At 50.6% G+C, this 20000-nt stretch overlaps 4 protein-coding genes across 6 annotated transcripts in view; 1 reads left to right on the plus strand and 3 right to left on the minus strand.

Moving 5' to 3' along the window:
• LOC125952190 (uncharacterized) overlaps positions 1-8389 on the minus strand; it is a 50469-nt gene extending 42080 nt beyond the window's left edge. For 2 of the 3 annotated variants that reach the window (XM_049681511.1, XM_049681513.1), the window contains exons 1-3: positions 8109-8372; positions 6591-6958; positions 2061-4034 (exon numbers count right to left, since the gene is read on the minus strand). In XM_049681511.1, the coding sequence (XP_049537468.1) occupies positions 2061-3345 (1285 nt within the window). In that variant the 5' untranslated portion in view covers positions 3346-4034; positions 6591-6958; positions 8109-8372. Of the gene's footprint in view, positions 1-2060; positions 4035-6590; positions 6959-8108 lie in introns of all 3 variants that reach the window. The other variant, XM_049681512.1, reaches the window with a different exon arrangement.
• LOC125952192 (endoplasmic reticulum chaperone BiP) overlaps positions 1-20000 on the plus strand; it is a 231265-nt gene that overhangs the window by 89262 nt on the left and 122003 nt on the right. The gene's annotated exons all lie outside the window — the stretch shown is intronic.
• Positions 15694-17625, minus strand: LOC125952200 (uncharacterized). Its single transcript, XM_049681534.1, has 3 exons — positions 17570-17625; positions 15977-17152; positions 15694-15887 (listed from the first exon to the last, which is right to left on the minus strand). The coding sequence occupies exons 1-3, from the start codon at positions 17594-17596 to the stop codon at positions 15732-15734; spliced, it is 1359 nt and encodes a 452-aa protein (XP_049537491.1). The 5' UTR covers positions 17597-17625; the 3' UTR covers positions 15694-15731.
• The window catches only part of LOC125950557 (uncharacterized), a 42304-nt gene continuing 41298 nt past the window's right edge, over positions 18995-20000 (minus strand). Inside the window, exon 10 of the mRNA XM_049678661.1 lies at positions 18995-20000. This exon is cut by the window's right edge and continues 2785 nt beyond it. The gene's annotated coding sequence lies outside the window, so the exon portion shown is untranslated.

Raw genomic sequence — 20000 nt, forward strand, 5'->3', positions numbered from 1 at the left:
TCCAAAAATCCAAGAACCAATGGACCACCATGAATCCGTGCGCCATAAATCAAAATCCGTTTCCGTTTCATTTCGATTTCGAAGCCCCAAGGCCACTGTGGCTTAATTCTCGCCAAACAGTTTTATAACCTTTTTTTTTCTTCAGGATTGTAGTTTTCGTGATCCTGAGGAACTTTCAGAACTTGATCGATAGCAGATCGAGAAGAATATTTCGTTCGTCTCCTTGGAGAGATAATAAAACAACATGCGGCATGCTGGCTGATCGCTCGGTCCCGCTCGGTGGTTGTAACCAGTAGATGACCCATGCTGACTAATTGATAAGATCCAAGCGAAATCATAAATCACTGCTGAGGGTCTGACCAGCCCTCGTGATCGGGTGGTGCTGGCCCTTGCCTGGATGGACTTTCAATTATAGATTTCACAATCGTACCCAAAAACCGGAATCGGTCTTGACGATCGGTGACAGGGACTGTCAAACGTGTTAACAAGTGACGAAGGAGACCGATCCACGACCGGTGGACCACTGCGATGGATTGGTCTGGTACAAAATATTGACGGCACACGCTTACAATGCCTCACTACCTGCCAACGCAGAACGCAAATATTAGTGGAGCGAATTTCGCTAATTAGTAAGCAAACGAAACATGTCAATCAGCGAATTTAAATGAGTTCCAAGCGCTTTGCCCTTTATTGCTGCAGCCTATGATTAGTCAGCAGACGCACGAGCCATCCGTTTTCTGGGTCCTGGATCAATTAACACCACAAGATGATTCCCAAAGACCCCGAGCACCCAAGTATCCGGCGGCTGTTTGTTCAATTGCCGATCATCTGGAGCGAATTGATGATCGGCAAAGAGAGGCCAGATGAGAGTGGTCGTCGATTGGTGGTGTTTGGAATTTCATCAGTAGCGATTGAGGAAGAACGTAAACCCATGGTAGCTAGTTCACACTTTGGACGCACATTTCACATGCAGATGAAGAGGAGTCACTAGTGGTCAGGGCATGGTGCCGAAATTAACAACTTGGCCGAGGTATGCTACAACTCACAGCAGGGGACTCGATTGCGTCTGCTCCACCGTTTTATTCATGGAGCTATTTGTTATGCGTTCGGTATAGACGAAGCCGAGGAATTTCGGAAAAAGCTTCCGAACTATCCGACGAAAGAGGATTTCCTTTCGTGATGATTCCGACTCCCGTGATTGACAATCGTATTATACGCTGCCATGGTGTTGGATCAAATCTACAAACACGAACAGGCGGGGATCTGCCTTGTTGACGATTCGCGCGGTCTCTAATGATGAGCTTCCTGGAAACCCTTTGCGTCAGCATCCTGGAAGATGCGTAAACGGTGTCGATGTTAGTTTTGAAAATTGCTGATCCTCGTTCGACGTAGAAATACGGCAAGGGAGAAAGGCAAACTCCTTGCGGAGAGCCACACTGACAGCGGATCCCCGACAAGGCCGTTGAGCGAGGCTTTCGGTGTCTTTGTGGCAGAGTAGCGCAGGCTAAAGCAAGATTGATTATACACCTTTCACCCGTTGGGCGAGATGGGGTTTTTGAAATCGTGAGTAATTGGCGGACATCTGCGCAGCAAAGCAGCATCCACTCATCACCACTTCCCGGGCTAATGGTAGCCTTAATTTACGCAGATTGCGAATTCAATTAAAGCGCCGTCCAATGGCGAAGAGGATCAATACTTGATTCATGTATCTCGCTCCCTGTCGCCGTCGCGAGATTCCAACCGGTCTCTACCGATAGGGACATAACGGTTCTTTCTTTCGGCTATGCGGCGATCCGGCGAGATTTTGCATGAAAAAAACATAATTTACCATAAAGCAACGTGATTTCTTCTAAAATGTGAGAGGAATCAAGGCTCCTCGCGGTCATCGCTTATCGTTAGCAAGTCAGTGGCGTCGGACATTCTACAAAAATATATGCAAACCCTTTACAACCAACGCTTGTCCTACATTTCAAGGATAGGGTAGGTGATGGTGGCAGCGCGATCACCATCATTTCGAGCTGAAAGTGTTACCATTTTGGGACGGGATGAATTGTACTCACTGTAATCGCTTAGATCGTCGTGCGTACCATTGACGGTACCGTCGGGCAGCAGCTGGATGTAGCGGTTCTTTATGAACAGCTGAATCTTGCGCGTCGCGCCGGAAACGTGCGACAGGTTGGCGGATCGTTCGTTGCGTTCGAGATTCGATTCGTTGTGCTGCTGTTGATGCTGTTGTTGTTGCAGCTGTACCTGCTGCTGTTGCTGCTGTTGCTGCTGCTGTTGATGGTGTGAGCGTCCACCGGGACGCCGGTTATGTCCGGCACCGGTTCCATTCGCCGGCAGTTTATGCTGATGCCGGTGAGGGTTGCTCGCGGCACCGTTAGCGTTACGTTTGGTACGCGACACAATCGGCTCATCGATGGCCACGTGTTCACTGGGCCGCTGACTATTATCTGCGCCACTCGTAAACGATGGCAGATGATCGATTGGTCGTCGCTGCCACCTCCACCACCACCGCCAACTCCGCTTGTCATCGGCCACTGTGTCATCGAACTTTGCATGCTGCCGCGCACCAGCCACGATTGTTGTCACGTTACCAGACGCAGGGCGGATGATCGCAGATTGGGATTTATTTTTATCGAACGGTTCTATTAAATAATCGCGTTTAGCCAACCGAGGGCCGCTATTTTCGTGCGGCTGCACTGCACTGTCGTCACCACCGTCACTGTTCACTGTCACTCCCGCCGGTGTCGATGCTACCGTTGGCTCACTTTTGGCATTCAGCGCACTGCTGCCGCCGCCGCCATCGCCGTCAACGCACGCGTACTGTCTTCGATCGGATCGATCGTCGGTTTGATGCGTTGGTTTGAATGGTTTGTGTTGTCTGCCGTGGGTATCGGTGGCACCCACGGCACCTAGTTTAAGTACACGCATGAAGCGTCGGAATTCACTTAACCACCGAGAACTACGTGGATCCGCGGACACGACCGCGGAGTACGTCTGCTGCTGCTGCTGCTGCTGCTGTCCCCGCCGTTCGGTCACCGTTGTTTCGTTCGGTTGTTCCTCTTCCGTTTGCTGCTGGTCCCGTGGGTCGGTTGGTGGTGACCGCTTGGTCAGGGGACCACGAGGACCACCGGCATCAACGGTGTGAGGAGGGTTCAGTGGCAACGGTACCGGGAGCATGGTTGCGGCTGGATGTGGCCTCGTTGGTGGCACTATCTGCCACGGTATCACCGGTGGTAGCGCGGTTGGCATCGAAGCACCGCACGGTGGCCAAACGAGGATCACCAGCAGGAGGGCACCCAGCAGTGCCAGGGCCCTCCGACGAATCCTGCCACTGAGCATTAACTTTCACGAGCCTCGTCTCGTGGAGTGACTCCGACACGCCGACATACAAATTGGGTGAGGATGGCTGCTCTCCTAAGAGTGGAGCTAACCACATTCAAACTCTAGCAAACCGGAGGTGACGATAGAGAGAAAGATGAGGGGAACGGAGGAAAACAGAGAGAGAGAGAAAGAGAGAGAGCGAGTAGAGCGCAGACGGGGTGAGGGGGGGCGCGGTACTCAAGTTATCATCAACCACCGGGAGGCTGCCACCGGCTCAAGATGCACCTGATTTTCGCGCTTCTTGTAGCACATTAGAAATGTCCCGAGCCGCAACCCGCGTCCCATCCTTCCCTTTCTTCCGTTCCGTGGCGTGTCGTGCCGTTTGCCGTTTGCCTTTCCTCTTGGCACTCCTGTGGGGGTTGCGTGGGAAGGGGAGGAACCACCCGGTATGCGCGGAATCTTGTCGTCTGCTGCCCTCTATCACCACGGCTCACGCACGGTCCTCTAGATGTGTTCACCGGACCTCCAATCACCTACCCGCGCAGTGGGCCATAATCGCGCCCCAGCTGAGCCACAAAGTAACGCATTTTACCCTTAAACACACTAGCACGGATACGCGCACGCGCACAATGATCTTCTGATTTTTCACTTTTTTTTTTGCTAATCTGCAAAGTTATGTTCGATCGAGCGCGATCGTATTGCAAACACTGGAAGTAGAGAAAGAGAAAAAGAAATGAACGGAATGGAGAGCATAAGCGAGAAGCCAGAGATAGAGCTATGATCAATAGAAACTATGCTAATACGACGTCTCATCTGTGCGGTTCGATCTTGAGGAAATGAGGAGAAACGGGGCTGTTGAATAAAAGATTTGCGAACTTGAGGGGGAATTCCAAGACGAAACGAAAAAAGGAGTCAAACAAGGCCGTCCACGTATAACACCTTTTGCGGTCCAAACGATTATCGGAACATAAAACGATATGGACCGCATAAAAGGGGAGCCTCGGTTCCAATTTTGGATGCGCAAAACTCGTACGCACACAATCGCAGCTGATTTTTGGAGAAATTTTATATAAAAATCAATTTGTGTGCAGAGCTGACGAGCGCTGACGACTTCGTCATGGTTTGGCCAAGTTTTTGGAGAAATTTATTTTAAAAATCCATTTATCCTACGGACTTATTGGCGTTGGTTCGAGGAAAGTTTGAATTTCCCTCCAATGACTTCCACCGTGGTGCAATCGCGCAGGATATGTCGCTTATTTATGGCCCATCCACCTGACAATAATCTACTTTTCGCGCCGCGGGCGAAACGGCACTTTTCATGATCACGGCACAACAATCTGTGGCACAACGGCGCGCTGTCGCTGTCGTGATAATTTAGAGCGCATGACGCAAGTGCTCTTCACGCGCATCCTTTCGTGATCAAATCGTCACACCGGGGAAACCAAAATTCGCGAATTCGTCAATTGCGAGGGCGCCGGGGCCAGAATACACCGCATGAAGTCGTCGCGACAGTGGCCCGCGAAAGGGTTGCAGCTGATGGTTCGAGGAGAGGCGAGGTCATTGGCACATAAATATACATTTTCATTTATCGCGCACGGTACGACAATGGTTCCGCGTGTGTGCGATGATCGTCGTACGCTCGAAAGATGCACGCATACGACCAACACCGAGAACGCGTCGCCGTCGCCGACATACTTATCAGCGACCTGGCCCGGTACCTGGTACAGGTGCGCGTGGACCACCCCTTTCCCCACTTTTTATCATCGCGCGGTTCGTTATCGAGATGCTCTCCAACAGCAGCCACACGCGTTGACAACTGGCGACGTCACCATCAGTGGATGCGAGGGATGCCGCGTACCTTATGTGTTTTTTTATTGTTCCGTACCATAGACAAGTGTTCTGCATTGAAAGCGGTGCCGGTTCGGTGAGCAAAAACGCACACAGACACAATCACTTGCCGTGAAATTGTCACCAAATCTCACTTTCGTTAGCCGTGTGCGTCGTTGTCGACGAGTGACGAGTTAAATGCAGTCGCGGTGCATTCACGGTGTTGGTTCTTGCATTTTCCACTGTTCACGATTCGCGATCAAGCCCAATCGCATTGAGCCGCTCGCGATCGCACTCTAAACGGTTGCATAATTGCGCCACTTTGCTTGGTGCTGAAGCGAGCTGTTTGCGTTTGATGAGGGCCAAATGGAGGGTTCGTTTGGGGTTGATTGGCAAACAGAAGCAGCATCAGCTACGGCACGGGGTTTGTTGCCGATCGTTGAAAACCGGATTACCGGGCAAAGGTATGCCGTCCAGGTGGTTTTTAATTAATGCCGTTTGGCGGCTTCTAAAAACGCGGAATGACTGCTCTTCTTTTAATATTCATCTCCGTGGGGTCGCAAACAGGATTTGTGAGAATTACTTCTTGTGTTACGCAGGCTGGCGAACCAGCGATGGTCATCGATTAAAGCTAATGATGACAAATTTAGCTCAAGGGAGGGTTTGGTTGAATTCAAAACTCTCTTTGGAACCCCAGTATTCCAGTAAATTTTCCGACCTGTAAAATATTTGGTTTCCCTCATACGATTCTGGACCACGTCTGACACATTCAGCACCGGTTCCGAACATGTTCCTGGAAGAACACACACAGGCCGCATGAAAAAAAATCGAAACCGATAAGCGACACGCAGGAAGGGCTTGTTAAGATGAAGATGCAGTAAAACATGCCACTAGTGAAATGTAAAAGTGTCTTCAGTGTCGAGCATTTCAGGGTTCCGCTGCAGGGCGCCATCATTCGGAGCAACCGCGGTTGCATGTAGTCGAAGAAAGCAGCAAACCGAACCGAAAAATGAGGGAGAAACAAAGCGAAATAAAACACAAGTTCAAACGACAAACCCCTACGAGAAGACAGCAAGAGAACCAACGATGTGGCGAAAAAATTGCCACAATAATTGAAGCTGAAGGAAGCGAAAGAAAGTTGAGCTTAAAAAGAGAATTATCCCGGCAAGCAATGCCAACAAGCGAACAAGAACTTAACAACAGGAAGATGGTGTACGGAGCACAGGACAATCTGCTGCAAACACTTTGGACGATATCCTGGGGAACATCGCACACCCCACACCTCGTACATGCCATCTTCGCGCTTCTACTTTCGTTTCAGGGAAATTAGCTTCGATTCCGTGTGCGTGCAACGTATTGCTCCTTGTTTAAAACCGTTGGAAGGTACAACACGATTTCGTCGTCTCTACCTCGATTAGTGGCCAGCTCGTACTAACCTGTGATAGCAAATCGCAAAAGTTGCACTTTCACGCTTGAGCTTTGGCTGCTACCTTCCTCCTGTACCGCGCACTCGTGAGATAACGTTTTCGGCACAACCGTGGGGCGACACAACCGCGAATTGCGATTTTTACGGTTTCCCGATAAGCAGACCGGTGGAGATGTTTGAGCACTTGGTTTCTGGTTGCACTATTTCCCGCCTACACCATTTTTCGGCTACGCATTCTGTGTTAACATTTCGTTTCATTCAGCCACTTTTGCTTCTTTTTACCCTTCTACGCCTCATCGTAACGGACACGCACCGCGCACACTTTGCACTCAGCTTGTCTGAAGCATATTTTCGTTCGCTGTGATGCTGCTGCTGCTGCTGCAAGGAGAACACACGGTTGATAAGAGATTACTGCTCGTTTGTGAGCCACCATTGCTAAACACCTTCTTCGTTGTCTGCCTTGTAGGGGGGGTCCCCGGGTTGAGCCGGATGCTGGCCTTTGCCAACTCTCTATCACGTGACTTGCGTGGCGATTCACCCTTCAACCCCACACCCTCGAGTGACCATTGATGGACGCTCGTTCATAAACGCTAATCGGCGCCCGCTGGTATGGGGCTGCCTTTGATTCCACAAACAAACACTGCATCGGTGCGAATGTGAGCGCGATTTTATCTGCGCAACCACCCCTCCCCTCTCGGCCCAAAGACAATGTTGACTCTTGCTCCTGCTTCAAATGTGTCCATCATCAGCGGTGTGTGACCGAGACCGATGATTGCCAAAATACTTGGTCGACACGACGCGGTCTTAGGAGATGACCGAGCGGCTGAGAAGCTAGCCCCGGACCGGCACTAATTTCAAAAATACCCGATTGGTTTTTAATGAGCCACGCGGGCGGCCGGTCGGTTGGTGCGTTGGGATGCGCGGCCAGCAGTAAGTAAGTCGTCGTCGCGAAAAAGTAAATTTGCGCGCACACCAACCGCGTACGACGACGACGACGACGACGACGGTGTGAGTAGTGACCGCGTGTGTACTTCGCAGACATCGAGCCCCACCGAGAATCATCTGGTTTACATAACGAAACGACACACGGCCACTAAAATTTTCGCAACACGTTTTTCCGGACCGCGAATCTATTGACCTTACGCACCCGGCGGCCGTGCGTGGTTTTCGAGGTCAATCCGGCAGCGAGGCCGCCTTTAAACGTCTGGAACATTCTCTTCTTGCGCCACCTCGTTCTGCCGCTTCCAACTAAAGTCTCGTCTGCTCAACAGACAACCCAAAAGTTGACCCCAATCCGCGAGATTGGCGAGAAGATGAAACTCATTAATGCTCTGCCGGCCAGCATTCCGGTTTAGCACGTTCACACGGAAAACACACGGATATCGCGGCAGCTGAACTTGATCTCACCGGACACCTGGGCCAGCGGCGCCGAGAAAGGTTTCCTCGGTTTTCACTCGAAGATCAATTTCCGTCAATCAATACGGCGTTTGTCTGGTTTCTACTGGATTCTACAGACGACATTACGTACATTTTTAGCACAAGCAGACACTCCTTTCACCGGTTAATCGTCGCGATCGCGAGACGCTCCACCGCGAGCATAATTTTTAAATTTTCAACGAACCCACTCTGAACAGCAGCGAAAGAAATGGGCGCCACGTGTAAATCACTGTATGACACCAAGGACGCTATGCAAGGCGCAAGAAGCGAAATCCTGCTGCACTTAACCGTACGACACTACGAACCGCCTCTTCCGGTGTCGTAACAACGTGGTCTGGGACAATCTTGTGCGGGCACGCAGCAGCAACCGTCTCCGTCGACGAGTGGAGAGAGTTTAAATTTTCAATCCACCACCATGCCACCAAGAAAACTCGCAGCATGTTGCCTCTTAATGCTCAGTTCTTTTTGGATGCTCTGGTAATTTTATTAACTTTTAAAATCGGTGACCAACAAGGTCGAAAAATAGGCAAAACCGCGAATTTTCCGCGATCTTTTCCATTTTCTGATTTCAGAATTTGAAATCAGAAACTCGCAAACAATTTCTGATTTCAGTTTCGGAGAGAGAGAGAGAAAACCGAAAAAAAACGAGAGAAAACCGAAGAAATCCGAACGCCACTCACTCTCGCGCTCGAGATGCCCCGGTAGCCAAATTGAACGAAATAGCGCCTTCTGAACTAACTCAACGCAACCCAGTAGCTCAGCTCAGCTTAGGTTTATGCTTCGACGTTGGGCCTGTAGAGGGCGCTGTAAAATTTGAGGTCTTCGAGCAGAATTGTTTGGTCACAACGGTCGCACAAAATTCCACAGTGCCTTCTGCTCGAAGCTTCGAGCAGTTAAAGTTTAAATTTAAAACGTTGCCGTTAAGTTTTACCTTGGTTTTTGGTTTTTTTTTTTAACAAAACTTTCTTGGTCATAAACCCCCCTCCCCCTCCCCCTTCCGCCCTACTTCTGTTGTTGGTACGTGTGTGGCGCGTGTTGACCGCGCGCAAGCTGGAAGGAACCGCTGACTAAGCATCGGCCGCCAGCTCACCTTCAGCTCAGCTGCTTGGACTAAAACCCAAACACCCCGACCGGGGACATTGAAGGTTTAAACCCAAAATAGACCTTCAGCCAAAGCTCCTGCTCACGGGCGCGCCGGTTCTTGGACCCGTTGCGTCTGAGGACCGTCGTGGTTTACAGTTGATGGTAGCGATTGTTTGCCACAACAGCAGGATTGTGACCCTCAGTGCACGAAGGGCGAGACAGGAATGCACGGAGCTTGTGCCATAAAAGCGACCAGCCGGGGCCAAGAACGTGTCAGTTATCATCTGCCGATTGCAGTGTGGAAGTGTGTAGTAAATCGGAAAGGCACCCGAGAAGTGGTTCCAGTAAGATTCGGTTGCCCAATCAAAGACAAATCCTGACAAAATGGTAAGTTATCAGTGCTGGTGCTAATAGTGAGTGATAAGAACGACGAAGCTAACGTTTTGTGCCACTCTGCTGCAGCATTGGTCAGTAGGCGTTTGCCTGTTGCTGACCGTTTGGCTCGCATCGGAGAGCGCAGAAGCCTACTATGGGTTCAGACGGCCAATGCTGGCGCCGATACCTCGCCATCTACGCCCATTGCGGCCTGTCATCATGAAAGGATTTGTGCGTGCAAACAACCCAAATGCTGACGAGGGAGAAAAGACACCCGAGGATACTGCTCCACCATCGGAAACCGTTATGGCACGAGACGGCCAACATGCTCCCGCCACGATGGGTGAGATGATCCACGATAATCCGTTCCCGGTGGAGATCGATATGGGTACCGATATGCAGGCCCGTATGATGGGCTTCGATGGAGACGACATGGAAAAGGAAGACGAAGATGCTGAAGGTGCGGGAGCGAACTTTAGGCACTTCAAGCACAAGAAGCATAAGAAGCACCATCACGAGGAGCACGAGGAACATGAAAAGCATATAATCCACGAGCACCATCACATTCATCACTTGAAGCATGAGTACGGCTACAAATATGGCCACGGCGGTGGATACGGCCAAAAACACGGGTATGGAAAAGGCCATGGATATGGTCACGGTCACGGCTATGGACACGGCCACGGCGGTAAATACGGCAAGGGTTACGGCCATGGACATGGGCATGGGTATGATCATGAGGAAGAAAGTGAGCATGAGTACGAGCCCACTTATGGTCACCATGGACGGTACCGACGATCGGCCAACCAGGTAGGTAACGCCACGGACAGCTGGTGGTCGAGGAGCGCTGCTGTTTCATAGACCAACTTCCCAATTAACAGGTGCCGGTTTTCAGGCTTTAGATCCCGCAGGACCATCACACCTACCGACACCATCTCTACCGCAGAATCCATCAGAATACATCGAGCAAGAGCAGCAGCAGCAGCAGCAGCAGCAGCAGCAAGAGCAGGAACAGGAGCATCTAGAAGAAACGGCAGTACCCACGGTCTACCGACAGTCCATCAGTCGGAGGCACCTAGTCGGAAGCAAGAACGAGCAGCTAGCCCGAAGCGGACGTGAACGAGCACTACGAGCATACAGGTACGATGAGGGGAAAGGGGATGGACCGTGTCCGGCGGGACATATCGAGCATATAGAGGCGGGGGATAGTGTTAAGGAGCAGGGTATCGTTCAGGCGTCTTCTGCGAAGAAATCCGGCGACAACAAGCGTCCGCTGAAACCGTTGGCCAAGATGTTCTCCTATTGGCTCAAGCGGCCGACGCAGCAGCCATCGATGGGTTCTGTGGATCCTCCGAATGCTAAGGATAAAGGAACGGATAGTTTGCGCGAAGAGATTGCTGCCTCGGTTGCAACGCGCCCTCCACAGACATCGTCGGTGGCCGATGATCTAAAGAAGTATCTAAACTCACCGAAACAGATGAAGAAGGGAGGGAACAGGGAGGTGGTTTCGTCTGCTCGATCCGGCACTGAGGAGCAACCACCGGTTCACGGTGATGGAAAGTTCCTGCCCAAGATGGGCCGGATTGTAGATGTTAAGTTCATCGATGACGAGGGCAACCATCGGACGATACCGTTCGAGCTGACCTCCCACCAACCTGGATCGCAGGGTGGCAATGGGAGTGGGGTGGCCACCCGGACCAATTATAACTTTTTCTACTTTCAATGCCTTCCCCTTGACGACACGGATAGGTTGCGCCCGTTGGCGAAGCGCATGATCGGTGGGCCTGCGGTTGGTGGGCGCTCGGGTTGGACGAAGGGCCAATCGGTTGATGGTGAGGTGAATGCTGTTGGCGGCGGTGGTGGTGGTGGTGGTGATGGTGGCGAGGTGGAGAACTTCGAAGGTACCTTCCGTGATAGACAGTTACGTCGTCGAGTAAATGGAATGTTAAGACGCCGGATGCAACAACTGGCCGTTCCGGTCCCCGAGAAGGTCATTGAACGAAGAGCCTCGCCAAGAGGAAACAGCAAACCGTCCTCGACGACAACGGAACGCGGCTTGGAAGAGGACGAGGAATACGATGAAATCCTTTCCAATTTCTACATCGATGAACGTAAACGGACAACCAGCACGACGAGCAGGCCGAGCACGGAAGAAGAGGTCAGTGAAGAAGAGGCTAGCGATGGACCGGAGGAAGAATCCGGCGGTTATGAATCGGAAGAAGCAACCGAACTGAATCCTTCCTCGAACAGCATTAATCCGGAAAGCATAGAAGATCCCCTGGAGGCTATGATAGCGGCCCAATACGCTCAGTCTAAGACATCGACCAGCACCAGCACTAGTACCAGCACAACAACAACTACTACTACCACTACTAGTGCCCCTCCTGCACGCAATCCTGTGTGGAAGGGTTTGCAGAAGCGCTTGAGTTCCATCCGGTCGAAGCAGGTGAAGAATCTGCGCCGAAGACACTTTCCGACCACCAGTACGACCACGACGACGACAACGACGCCGGAACCGTCGAGTGGCTGGAGCGAGGAACAGCTAGACGATGGAGAGTCCGGTATTGACTGCTCGGGTTGTGTGGATTCGAATGAGATCGTCGAGTTCTACGATCAGGATGCAGGCCGCGTGCTATACCGGATGGCCAATGGAAGAATCATCGAGGAACCTCAGCGACTGCATCTACGTCGAAGCCCCGATGGACCAGCGGCCGCGGTGTCACCCTTGCGTCAACGGCGGATCGATCGGTTAGCCGCTCGTGCCAACAACAGGAAGCGAGCCAAGGCTGGCACAATCGTCGGAAGTCCAGCCGCCTCAACCGTTGATCCACAGAAATCCGACAAACCCAATCCCATCATCCACATTGGAACGTTCCGGACGGGTGAGAGTGACGTGAGTGCGAAGCCCACATCTTCCAGCAATCCGGAGATGGACAATTACATCCGGCAGAAGGTACGCGAGTACTGCCCTCAAGCCTGCCAACCGCATGCTCCGATGTACGTCGTTCCTCCCGCTGCCCCACCTCCTGCCCACTATTCACCGTCCAACAGCGAAGTCGTTGGTAGTGCAGCGCTCATCGTCCAACCCGAGGGCACCTATGGCGAGAAATCTCACGGCGCAGTGACGACTACAAAGGTCCCAAGCCCGACCTCTCCACCCAAAATCATCAAATGCATACCGAAGCACTACGCCAGCTGCAAGTCCAAACACAGCAGTACCAAGACGACCAGCGGCGGTGATGAAACGGACGAAGGGGCCAACGATATCGTATCGTTCGCCTTCAGACGAAGTATTGAGACCTGGCCGCACACCACACACTCCTAAACCCTTTTAAGCCCACGTGTGCTAACCGAACTACCCCACTCCGTTCCTTCCTTCGCCTTTTTCAGTGCCTAAGCTGTTCCGGCCCTTCCCCAAGTTGTTCCGGCCTTTCGGACGCCGATTCTGAGCAGCTTCCCTTCGTATGTACGGGTCGTGATGCCATTACCACCAACCACCTCCTGCTCACCTGCTGCCTTCACTGACCGTCCCTTCTCCAGCCCGCTCCCAAGCGGCCCCAACTTCGCCCAGCGCTCGTTTTTATTGTTAAGAAGGGTATATAGTTAGGGCTCTAGATGGAGACGGGCTTTGCTTCGATCTCTAGTGCTCTAGTACGCTGGATCATCGAGGCTGCTGCGCTACTCCGGCGGGTGTGTTTAGCGGTTAGGGATCGCGTGTGAATCCGTGTTGATTTGTTGATTTGTTTCCTAGAATAAACTAACTTACCGATATCGCGAAAAACTAATCTTCCGTTTTTTCTTTTCTTTTCTTTTTCTCTTTTCCGACTCCCTTATCGCGCACGCCCACCCCATCCACCACAGCACCGATGCACCGGTTTTGCGAGCCGTACGGAACTTGCTGTTCAATAACTACGATCCAAGGATGGTGCAACCGTACGGTGGCCGTAAACCGGCGGCCAATCCGAGCGATCGTCGTGCACAGCGGCAACAAATGCGCCGTAAAATGCAAGATCGACCCAAGACGCAACCACTGGTCGCGATCAAGAACGCTATCCAGCAGCTGCGCGATCGTAAGAATCCGACCACTACGACCACCACTCCGCCACCACCAGCGAAGCGTAGATGGCGTAATAAGGGACGCGTACCGAAAGAAGTGGTTGCCGCGGCCGCCCCTCCTGCTACTTCACCAGCGCCAGCAAAGATCGATTGTGCCGAGTGTCGGCGGGTGTGCGGTCTCCGTCGCCTGGCGAACTCCAATGGGCGCCGCTTATTCGGTCGTGCCGGTGCGAAGGATACAACGAATGGCGAGGTAGTAGCCGAAGGGAATCCTGCGGATGACGGTACCACTATTTTTGAAAATTTGATTAATTTTTGGGCACCGGAAGAGGGGAACGAAAACGGTTTCGTGGCTGCGACGCAGCAGTTAATGCCAAATTTTTTAGGTTGGTTTGAAGAAATGCAGTCACAAGGTGACACTGTGGCCTCTGCACGCCGGGTGCAGGACTCTTCCTTGCCATACTGTGAAGATCTCTAGTAGATTAGCACTTGCATGATGGATTCTGGGCGAATGGATGGATGTCTGAGGAATGTTAATAAATCACTAAGTTGTTATAACTGAAACTGTTGTAAAATGTACATTATTCTACCAACCTTACACAAAGTTCTAATTGTAAATCAAGTAATTTCTCTACCAAACTACTAGGATTACTAGTCCTAGGATCGTCAACCAACCAAACGAGCATGGAAACGATGGCTTCCTTTGATGCCTGCTCGGTTTTGCGTTGTATAAAAAAATAACTACTACTAATATTACACTAACTCATACAACAAGTAATAATTTATTAAAAATAAAATGAGAACAAATAGGAATGTTAATGTTTGTTTAATTTTCTTGTAGCCAGAATTCGGCACCAATTTCTTAAAACTTAAAAGAAAGATGGTTCCACTGTACTCTTAAATCTGTACATATCACGATTGGTTCGCTTTATTTCTTATTCCTTATCAATAGACAAACTTTGGCAGAATAATGATATCCAGTGTGCAACGTATCCACACAACCTTCAACGGACACGCCGCGTATTTGTAACGGCTAAATACTTGTATCTGCCATTAATTGCAATAGTTGCCAACACCAACTCGCTGCTCATCTTAGGCACGGGGTGGCACTTTAAATGAATCCACAATATTTGAGCAGTTTACGCAGCTTCAGCGGCATCGGTCTCCTTCCCGTAGATGCAAGATGTCGCGGCATATAGAGCAGTCCTTCGCAGATGCTTTTCGTTGGTCCTCTGACGATCTGTTTCTGGTGTCGCCAGTCGCGTTGGCTCATCTGGGGATGGGTTTTGCGTGCCTTGGCCAGCAACGGTCGTTTGGAGCATGTTGGTGGAACGGTGCGTGCAGGTGCCAGAGCAGGCATTGTCTCGTACACGTCGTGAAACGGATACCGGGAGAAGGACACCATCAGCGGGTAGAAGGCTCGATCCGATTTGTACTCCAGAGCTGGCCAGCGAGCAACTGCTCGGCTCCGTGCGCTACGTAGAAGCAGAAGAACGCACAGCAGCAGGATGAAACCCAATCGTGGCACCCATCGTCGAGGATCGATCATCCTTTTGCTGATCCTTTCCACGACAAAAAAAACACACACACGCACACGGTCTCCAGGTGTTTTGTTTGCCCTTTACTGACCAACACCAGCTGGCGGGAACGTCGAAAGTTAACTAGACATGACTACCGTAGCACAGGCACGGAATCGGAAGCAACGTTGGTTGGTCTGCTGGTGGACTTGACCATGAACTGCCGTTTGTTGTAGTTTACCAGTGCCGGGCACGTTTTATTGACAGTACGCGCCGCGTGTGTGTTTTGGGGGCAACATACTAGTCGTCGGTCAGCGGACTGTCTCGCCTACCCGTGACCTTCTTCACCATGCCGTCGACTACGACCATGCTGCTCTAGCTGGTGACTAGCGCTGATCGGTTTGATGAGCTGTAACTATCCATCGGTATTTTCTTATGCCGGTATGCCCGGGTTACATTCTTGCTGCCAGTGTTCTTCTAGCGTTTCTACGCTCGGTGGTCGTCGAAAATACTTATTCAGCAGATAACAAAGTCACTTAATGTGATCCGGGTAGACCAGTGCGTTTCGACACATTGGCCAAGAGCAAAGGATGATAACTCGACACTTATTTTCCGATTTTACTTAAACATATTTATTTTTCGTCATGGAATTCCGTTTTCCTACTTCCACCTGAGGTAGACCGCTACCCGAAGAGACTAAAGAACTCTCGATTGATGGTGCGCACATCCGTTGCAACATCAGCGACGGGCGCCACAGCACCGCCCGCTACTTGAGTAATAAAATCCGCTATCACTCCCATCACCTTCTGGAAGCTTTCGCCCGGTCGCCAATTGGTGGCCTGAAAAAGAAGGGAAAGATGGAAAAACATCGTGCTTGGTGAGAAAGGGCCCACGGGGAATGGTATTACCCAGCCACCGAAATCCTTACCACAGTATCGATGGCATCGTTGAGATTGAACACCACGGCAGGACGATTGCCACTTCCTGTGCCACTCGAACCATCACCGACTCCTTCGTCACTCTGAATGGCATCCGCCGATGAGACCCAATCGAACAGACCACCCTGACCAAAGAAACCCAACGGTCCACCGTGTGGTCGGTGGGGTTTAAACGGTTGGAACGGTCTATTCCCTCCACCAAAGTTCACCCCTTGGCAAGGATAACCCCCGACGGCGTCGTAGAAATGGTTGTTAAACACTGCTCCTCCACCACCCACTCCGTCGCTTGCATGATCTCCGCTGCCGTACAGATTGTTGTTCGGAGCGTAGTAATTCAAATCGGCCAGTATAAGATTCAGATTCGGCAGGAGTGTCTTCGGATCGACCGGATTACCCTGCAGATCCCGTCCGTACTTCAGCTTATGGAAAAGACTGTACGGGATGCAAGGTTGTCCGGGTTTCCGACGCTTATACTTGAACTTGTGACGGTTTTCACCGAACAATCCGCCAAACTTGTCACCGAAGCCGTAAAACAGATTGTTAACCGTGTTGGAGGACGATGTTCCGGGGCGGATACCGCTAGCGGGATTGTACAGTGGGGCCGATGCGACCACCGGCTTATCCGGTTGTGCTTCTTCACCCACATCGTCATCATCATCTTCATCATCATCTTCGTAATCGTCGGATGCTTCTGCCTGGATTGGTTCATCATTTTTTACCGGTGGAAGTCGATTGAACGCCGCATTTGGACGATCGGATCTGGTTGTGTAGAGTGGGGGTGGCGGTGTGATACCACCCGACGACGCCCCCGACGTCACTGGTCGTTGCAGAAAAGGGCCCAATGTCGTTCTTCGATTGACCACTCCCGGTGGATCCGGATCGTCTTCGTGCACCTGATAGCGACTGTAGATATCCGGGAATCGGTAACGGTTACCGGATGGTTGCTGTCCCCGGATGCTGCGTCCTTCGAACGCCTCTTGGCGTGAACCAGTGTCTGAGCGGGAGGATGCTACACGGGATGGTAGATTCTCTCTGGTGCTGCCACTACCACTACTACTTCTGCTGCTGCCGTTGCTGCTACTGCTACTTCGACCACTCTCCGGGAAGCTGAACGGTAGTCCTGCAGTCAGTTGCAATAGATAGCAGTAGGCCATCAGTTGCCAGATCTACAGGAGTAGCGAAAACATAATATATCTCGTTACAATCACATGAAACGAAAATTTCACTATCAGCTTATGCAGCTTATGTTCTTTCATCTTATGGCAGTTCAGATCACTTCAATGGGCAAAACAGATTGTTTCAAAATTCGCCATGTCTGCGTGTGCAACTCGGTGACACAGATTTCCACAGCCAACCACAACCTCGTAACTCATCCATATCCGCATCAAAATCAAACAATACCCATCCAAGTAGACATGATGATGGGAAATTACGTGTTGACGGTGACCACCACTTTCACACTTATGCAATATACCACACTCCAGTCTCCCGTGATCTCGTCGATCCTCAATCCACGGACACACGGGACTGAGCCCCAATCTGGACCTCATCCTCATTTTTAATGACTAATATTGGACACTAACCGTTTTGTAGGATTTCATCTTTTTCATTCTCTTCAAAACACTCTCAGCTCAAAAAATCAGCGCAGCTACACACCTGCCTTTGGCACTACCATGGTAACACGTAACTCCCAGTCAACTCTGACCGATCCGATCGGGTTGAAGTTCGCGATCAAACTAACTCTCCCGGTGCTCCGTTTCAATGGCTTAAAGTGCGGTGGGCGCTGACACCGAGGACAGCAACGCCAAAAATAAAAGAAATCGCAAACTGTGCGCTCTCCCACCCCACCAAAGGGTACCATGGATCCGATCCAACCATTCATTCATGCCTACCAAATGTATGCCACAATCCCCCCGATCTCAACCGAGCGTGGCGTGGCGCGGCACGTATTTGCATTTCTGTCCACCAGATCCACCCCCCCAAAACGAAAGCGAAAAGCTTAGTCGGTGAGCCGAGGGTGGTCCCATTGCGGAAGGTAGGGTAGCTAGCGGGAGTGCTAGCAAGCTTCCCTAAATAGCCGAGATGCCACCACCAATTGGTCAGGGATGAAGTAATAGCGGCGGTTCCCACTGGCCGGACACTTTGCGGATTTCATAATCGGAGCAGTGGCAGCGACAGCAAGGAAGAAAGTGTGGCGTTGGCGTAGGCGGTATGCCAAACAGAGTAGTACAGCAAGTCCCACCTGAAAGAGTGATCGCCACGAGCAGATTGGACGAAACTTACTCACAAACCCGTTAGCCAGGTTTTTTTTATTAAACGACCGGCGCGATCACATGCTGTTTGCACCGTAAACATGAACGATGACGATTCCGCTGATGTCCGATAGGCCAACCGAAACCAGCGCCTTCCCACACACACCCTGGCGACGAGTCTTCCTTAAACGACTTCGGCAAGGCGATTGAGTGCGAAGGTCGAAGGAATATAGGTCACCATCAGCTCTGGCCGTTCGACCAGTTCTCTTTTTGCCAAAATTATCGAAAGTGTTCTGAGGATCATGCAAACGATCCTAGCAGTCTGGTACGCTAGCGTTTGATGTAGTGATCACTCAATTAAAATATGTGTGCACTTTCTCTCATCATTTCGCTGCTCTATCGATCAATAGCGAAGGCGATCGTTAAACACAGTAAACCATCTTCAAGGAGAGGCACAACCGAAAGATCCCCCCCCCCCCCGTTCATGCATGTGGGGGCGCCACATTCCGTCTCCTTTTATCGATTGTGTCAGCTCAAACGCGCCGCTTCAACGCCTAAATTCGTACAAAATGGTTCGCTGAAGTCATCCCACCTTGACCTGAAAATGTTCACTTTCCCAGAACGCAACTTTCGAATGTCGTTTTGCAAAAGTCCCCGGGATTTGACTCCCAAACCCGCCGCCGAGCGTATAGTTTTGTGACAATTATTGACCACCCGAAGGTTAACCACCTTTATTTGTGTTTTCGTTCTGTTTATTCTTTTCTAGCCTTTCAATCTCGCTCTCTCTCTCTGCCTCTATCCAATCGCCACTATCACGTAAATTTATCTCAACCACCTATTTAATTTTCTTTAAAAACAATCAATGCTCTGCACATCTTTCCACCGCTTCCAACCATTTATTCCCACACTCTCCTCTGTCTCTTTGTGTGTTTTGTGAGCTTGTTTGAGGCCTAGATGTTACGATTTGCGATTAAATCGATGTTTTAACGATGGATGTCCCTTCCTAATTTTCACCAGCTCTCCTGTCTCTCTGCAAAGCAAAGACGACGCATAGAAGGTCCAAGCTTCCCTTTTTACTTTCCATCTCCTGAATCATCTGAAGGTTAAGTGAACTAAATAGAGAAAGAGAAGGAGGAGAGAGTTAAACTGAATCTATGATCGGAATGTACAATTTTGTAACAATCAACTCATGGCGCTTGATGTCGCACACAATTCTTGTTCTCAAATTAGCTTTCCACGTGTGGGTTGGGGTGTCAAATGGGTGTTTGATGCTTTCCTACAATTTTCCAAGCGTTCAATGACGTGTCATTCGACTCCCAGTTGCGCACACCACACTCGGCTATCTCTATATCATTGAGGCCATTTTGCGATTCCTGCGATTTGCGCCTTACCTCAACAGTGTGCGACCTACAGTTGGTGCATTCGCTGCGTGAATCGATTATGCTATTTGGTTTTCATGTCTCTCTGTGTATATCTATATATGCATATCCTTTTCATGTATATATATATATATTGGTTTGGTTTCATATTCGTAGGGTTAGATGTTTGCTTTGTCACACTTTTTTGTTTCTTTGCATTTCCGCTTTCCAGTTTCTTACGCGGGGTAAGATTTGTCGTGAGTTCAATCCTTTCAATCAACCTAAACCCATCTGCACGCTTTGAAAATGGGTTTGCTCTGTCAACTAGGTTCACTGCTGCCTACCATGATCTGTTTCTAGGTTGCTAAGCTAAAGCTACTGTTCCTTTTCACTACATGCGATCC

Source organism: Anopheles darlingi, chromosome 2 (assembly GCF_943734745.1).
Source record: "Anopheles darlingi chromosome 2, idAnoDarlMG_H_01, whole genome shotgun sequence".
In the NCBI taxonomy this organism is placed as follows: domain Eukaryota; kingdom Metazoa; phylum Arthropoda; class Insecta; order Diptera; family Culicidae; genus Anopheles; species Anopheles darlingi.

Excerpts from the sequence above, each read along its gene's own strand:
- LOC125952200 (XM_049681534.1), bottom strand. The coding sequence starts at position 17,596 with ATGAAAAAGATGAAATCCTACAAAACG. Across the intron at positions 17,153-17,569 it reads AGATGAAATCCTACAAAACG|ATCTGGCAACTGATGGCCTA; the intron begins GTTAGTGTCCAA and ends CTACTCCTGTAG. Across the intron at positions 15,888-15,976 it reads ACGATGCCATCGATACTGTG|GCCACCAATTGGCGACCGGG; the intron begins GTAAGGATTTCG and ends CTTCTTTTTCAG.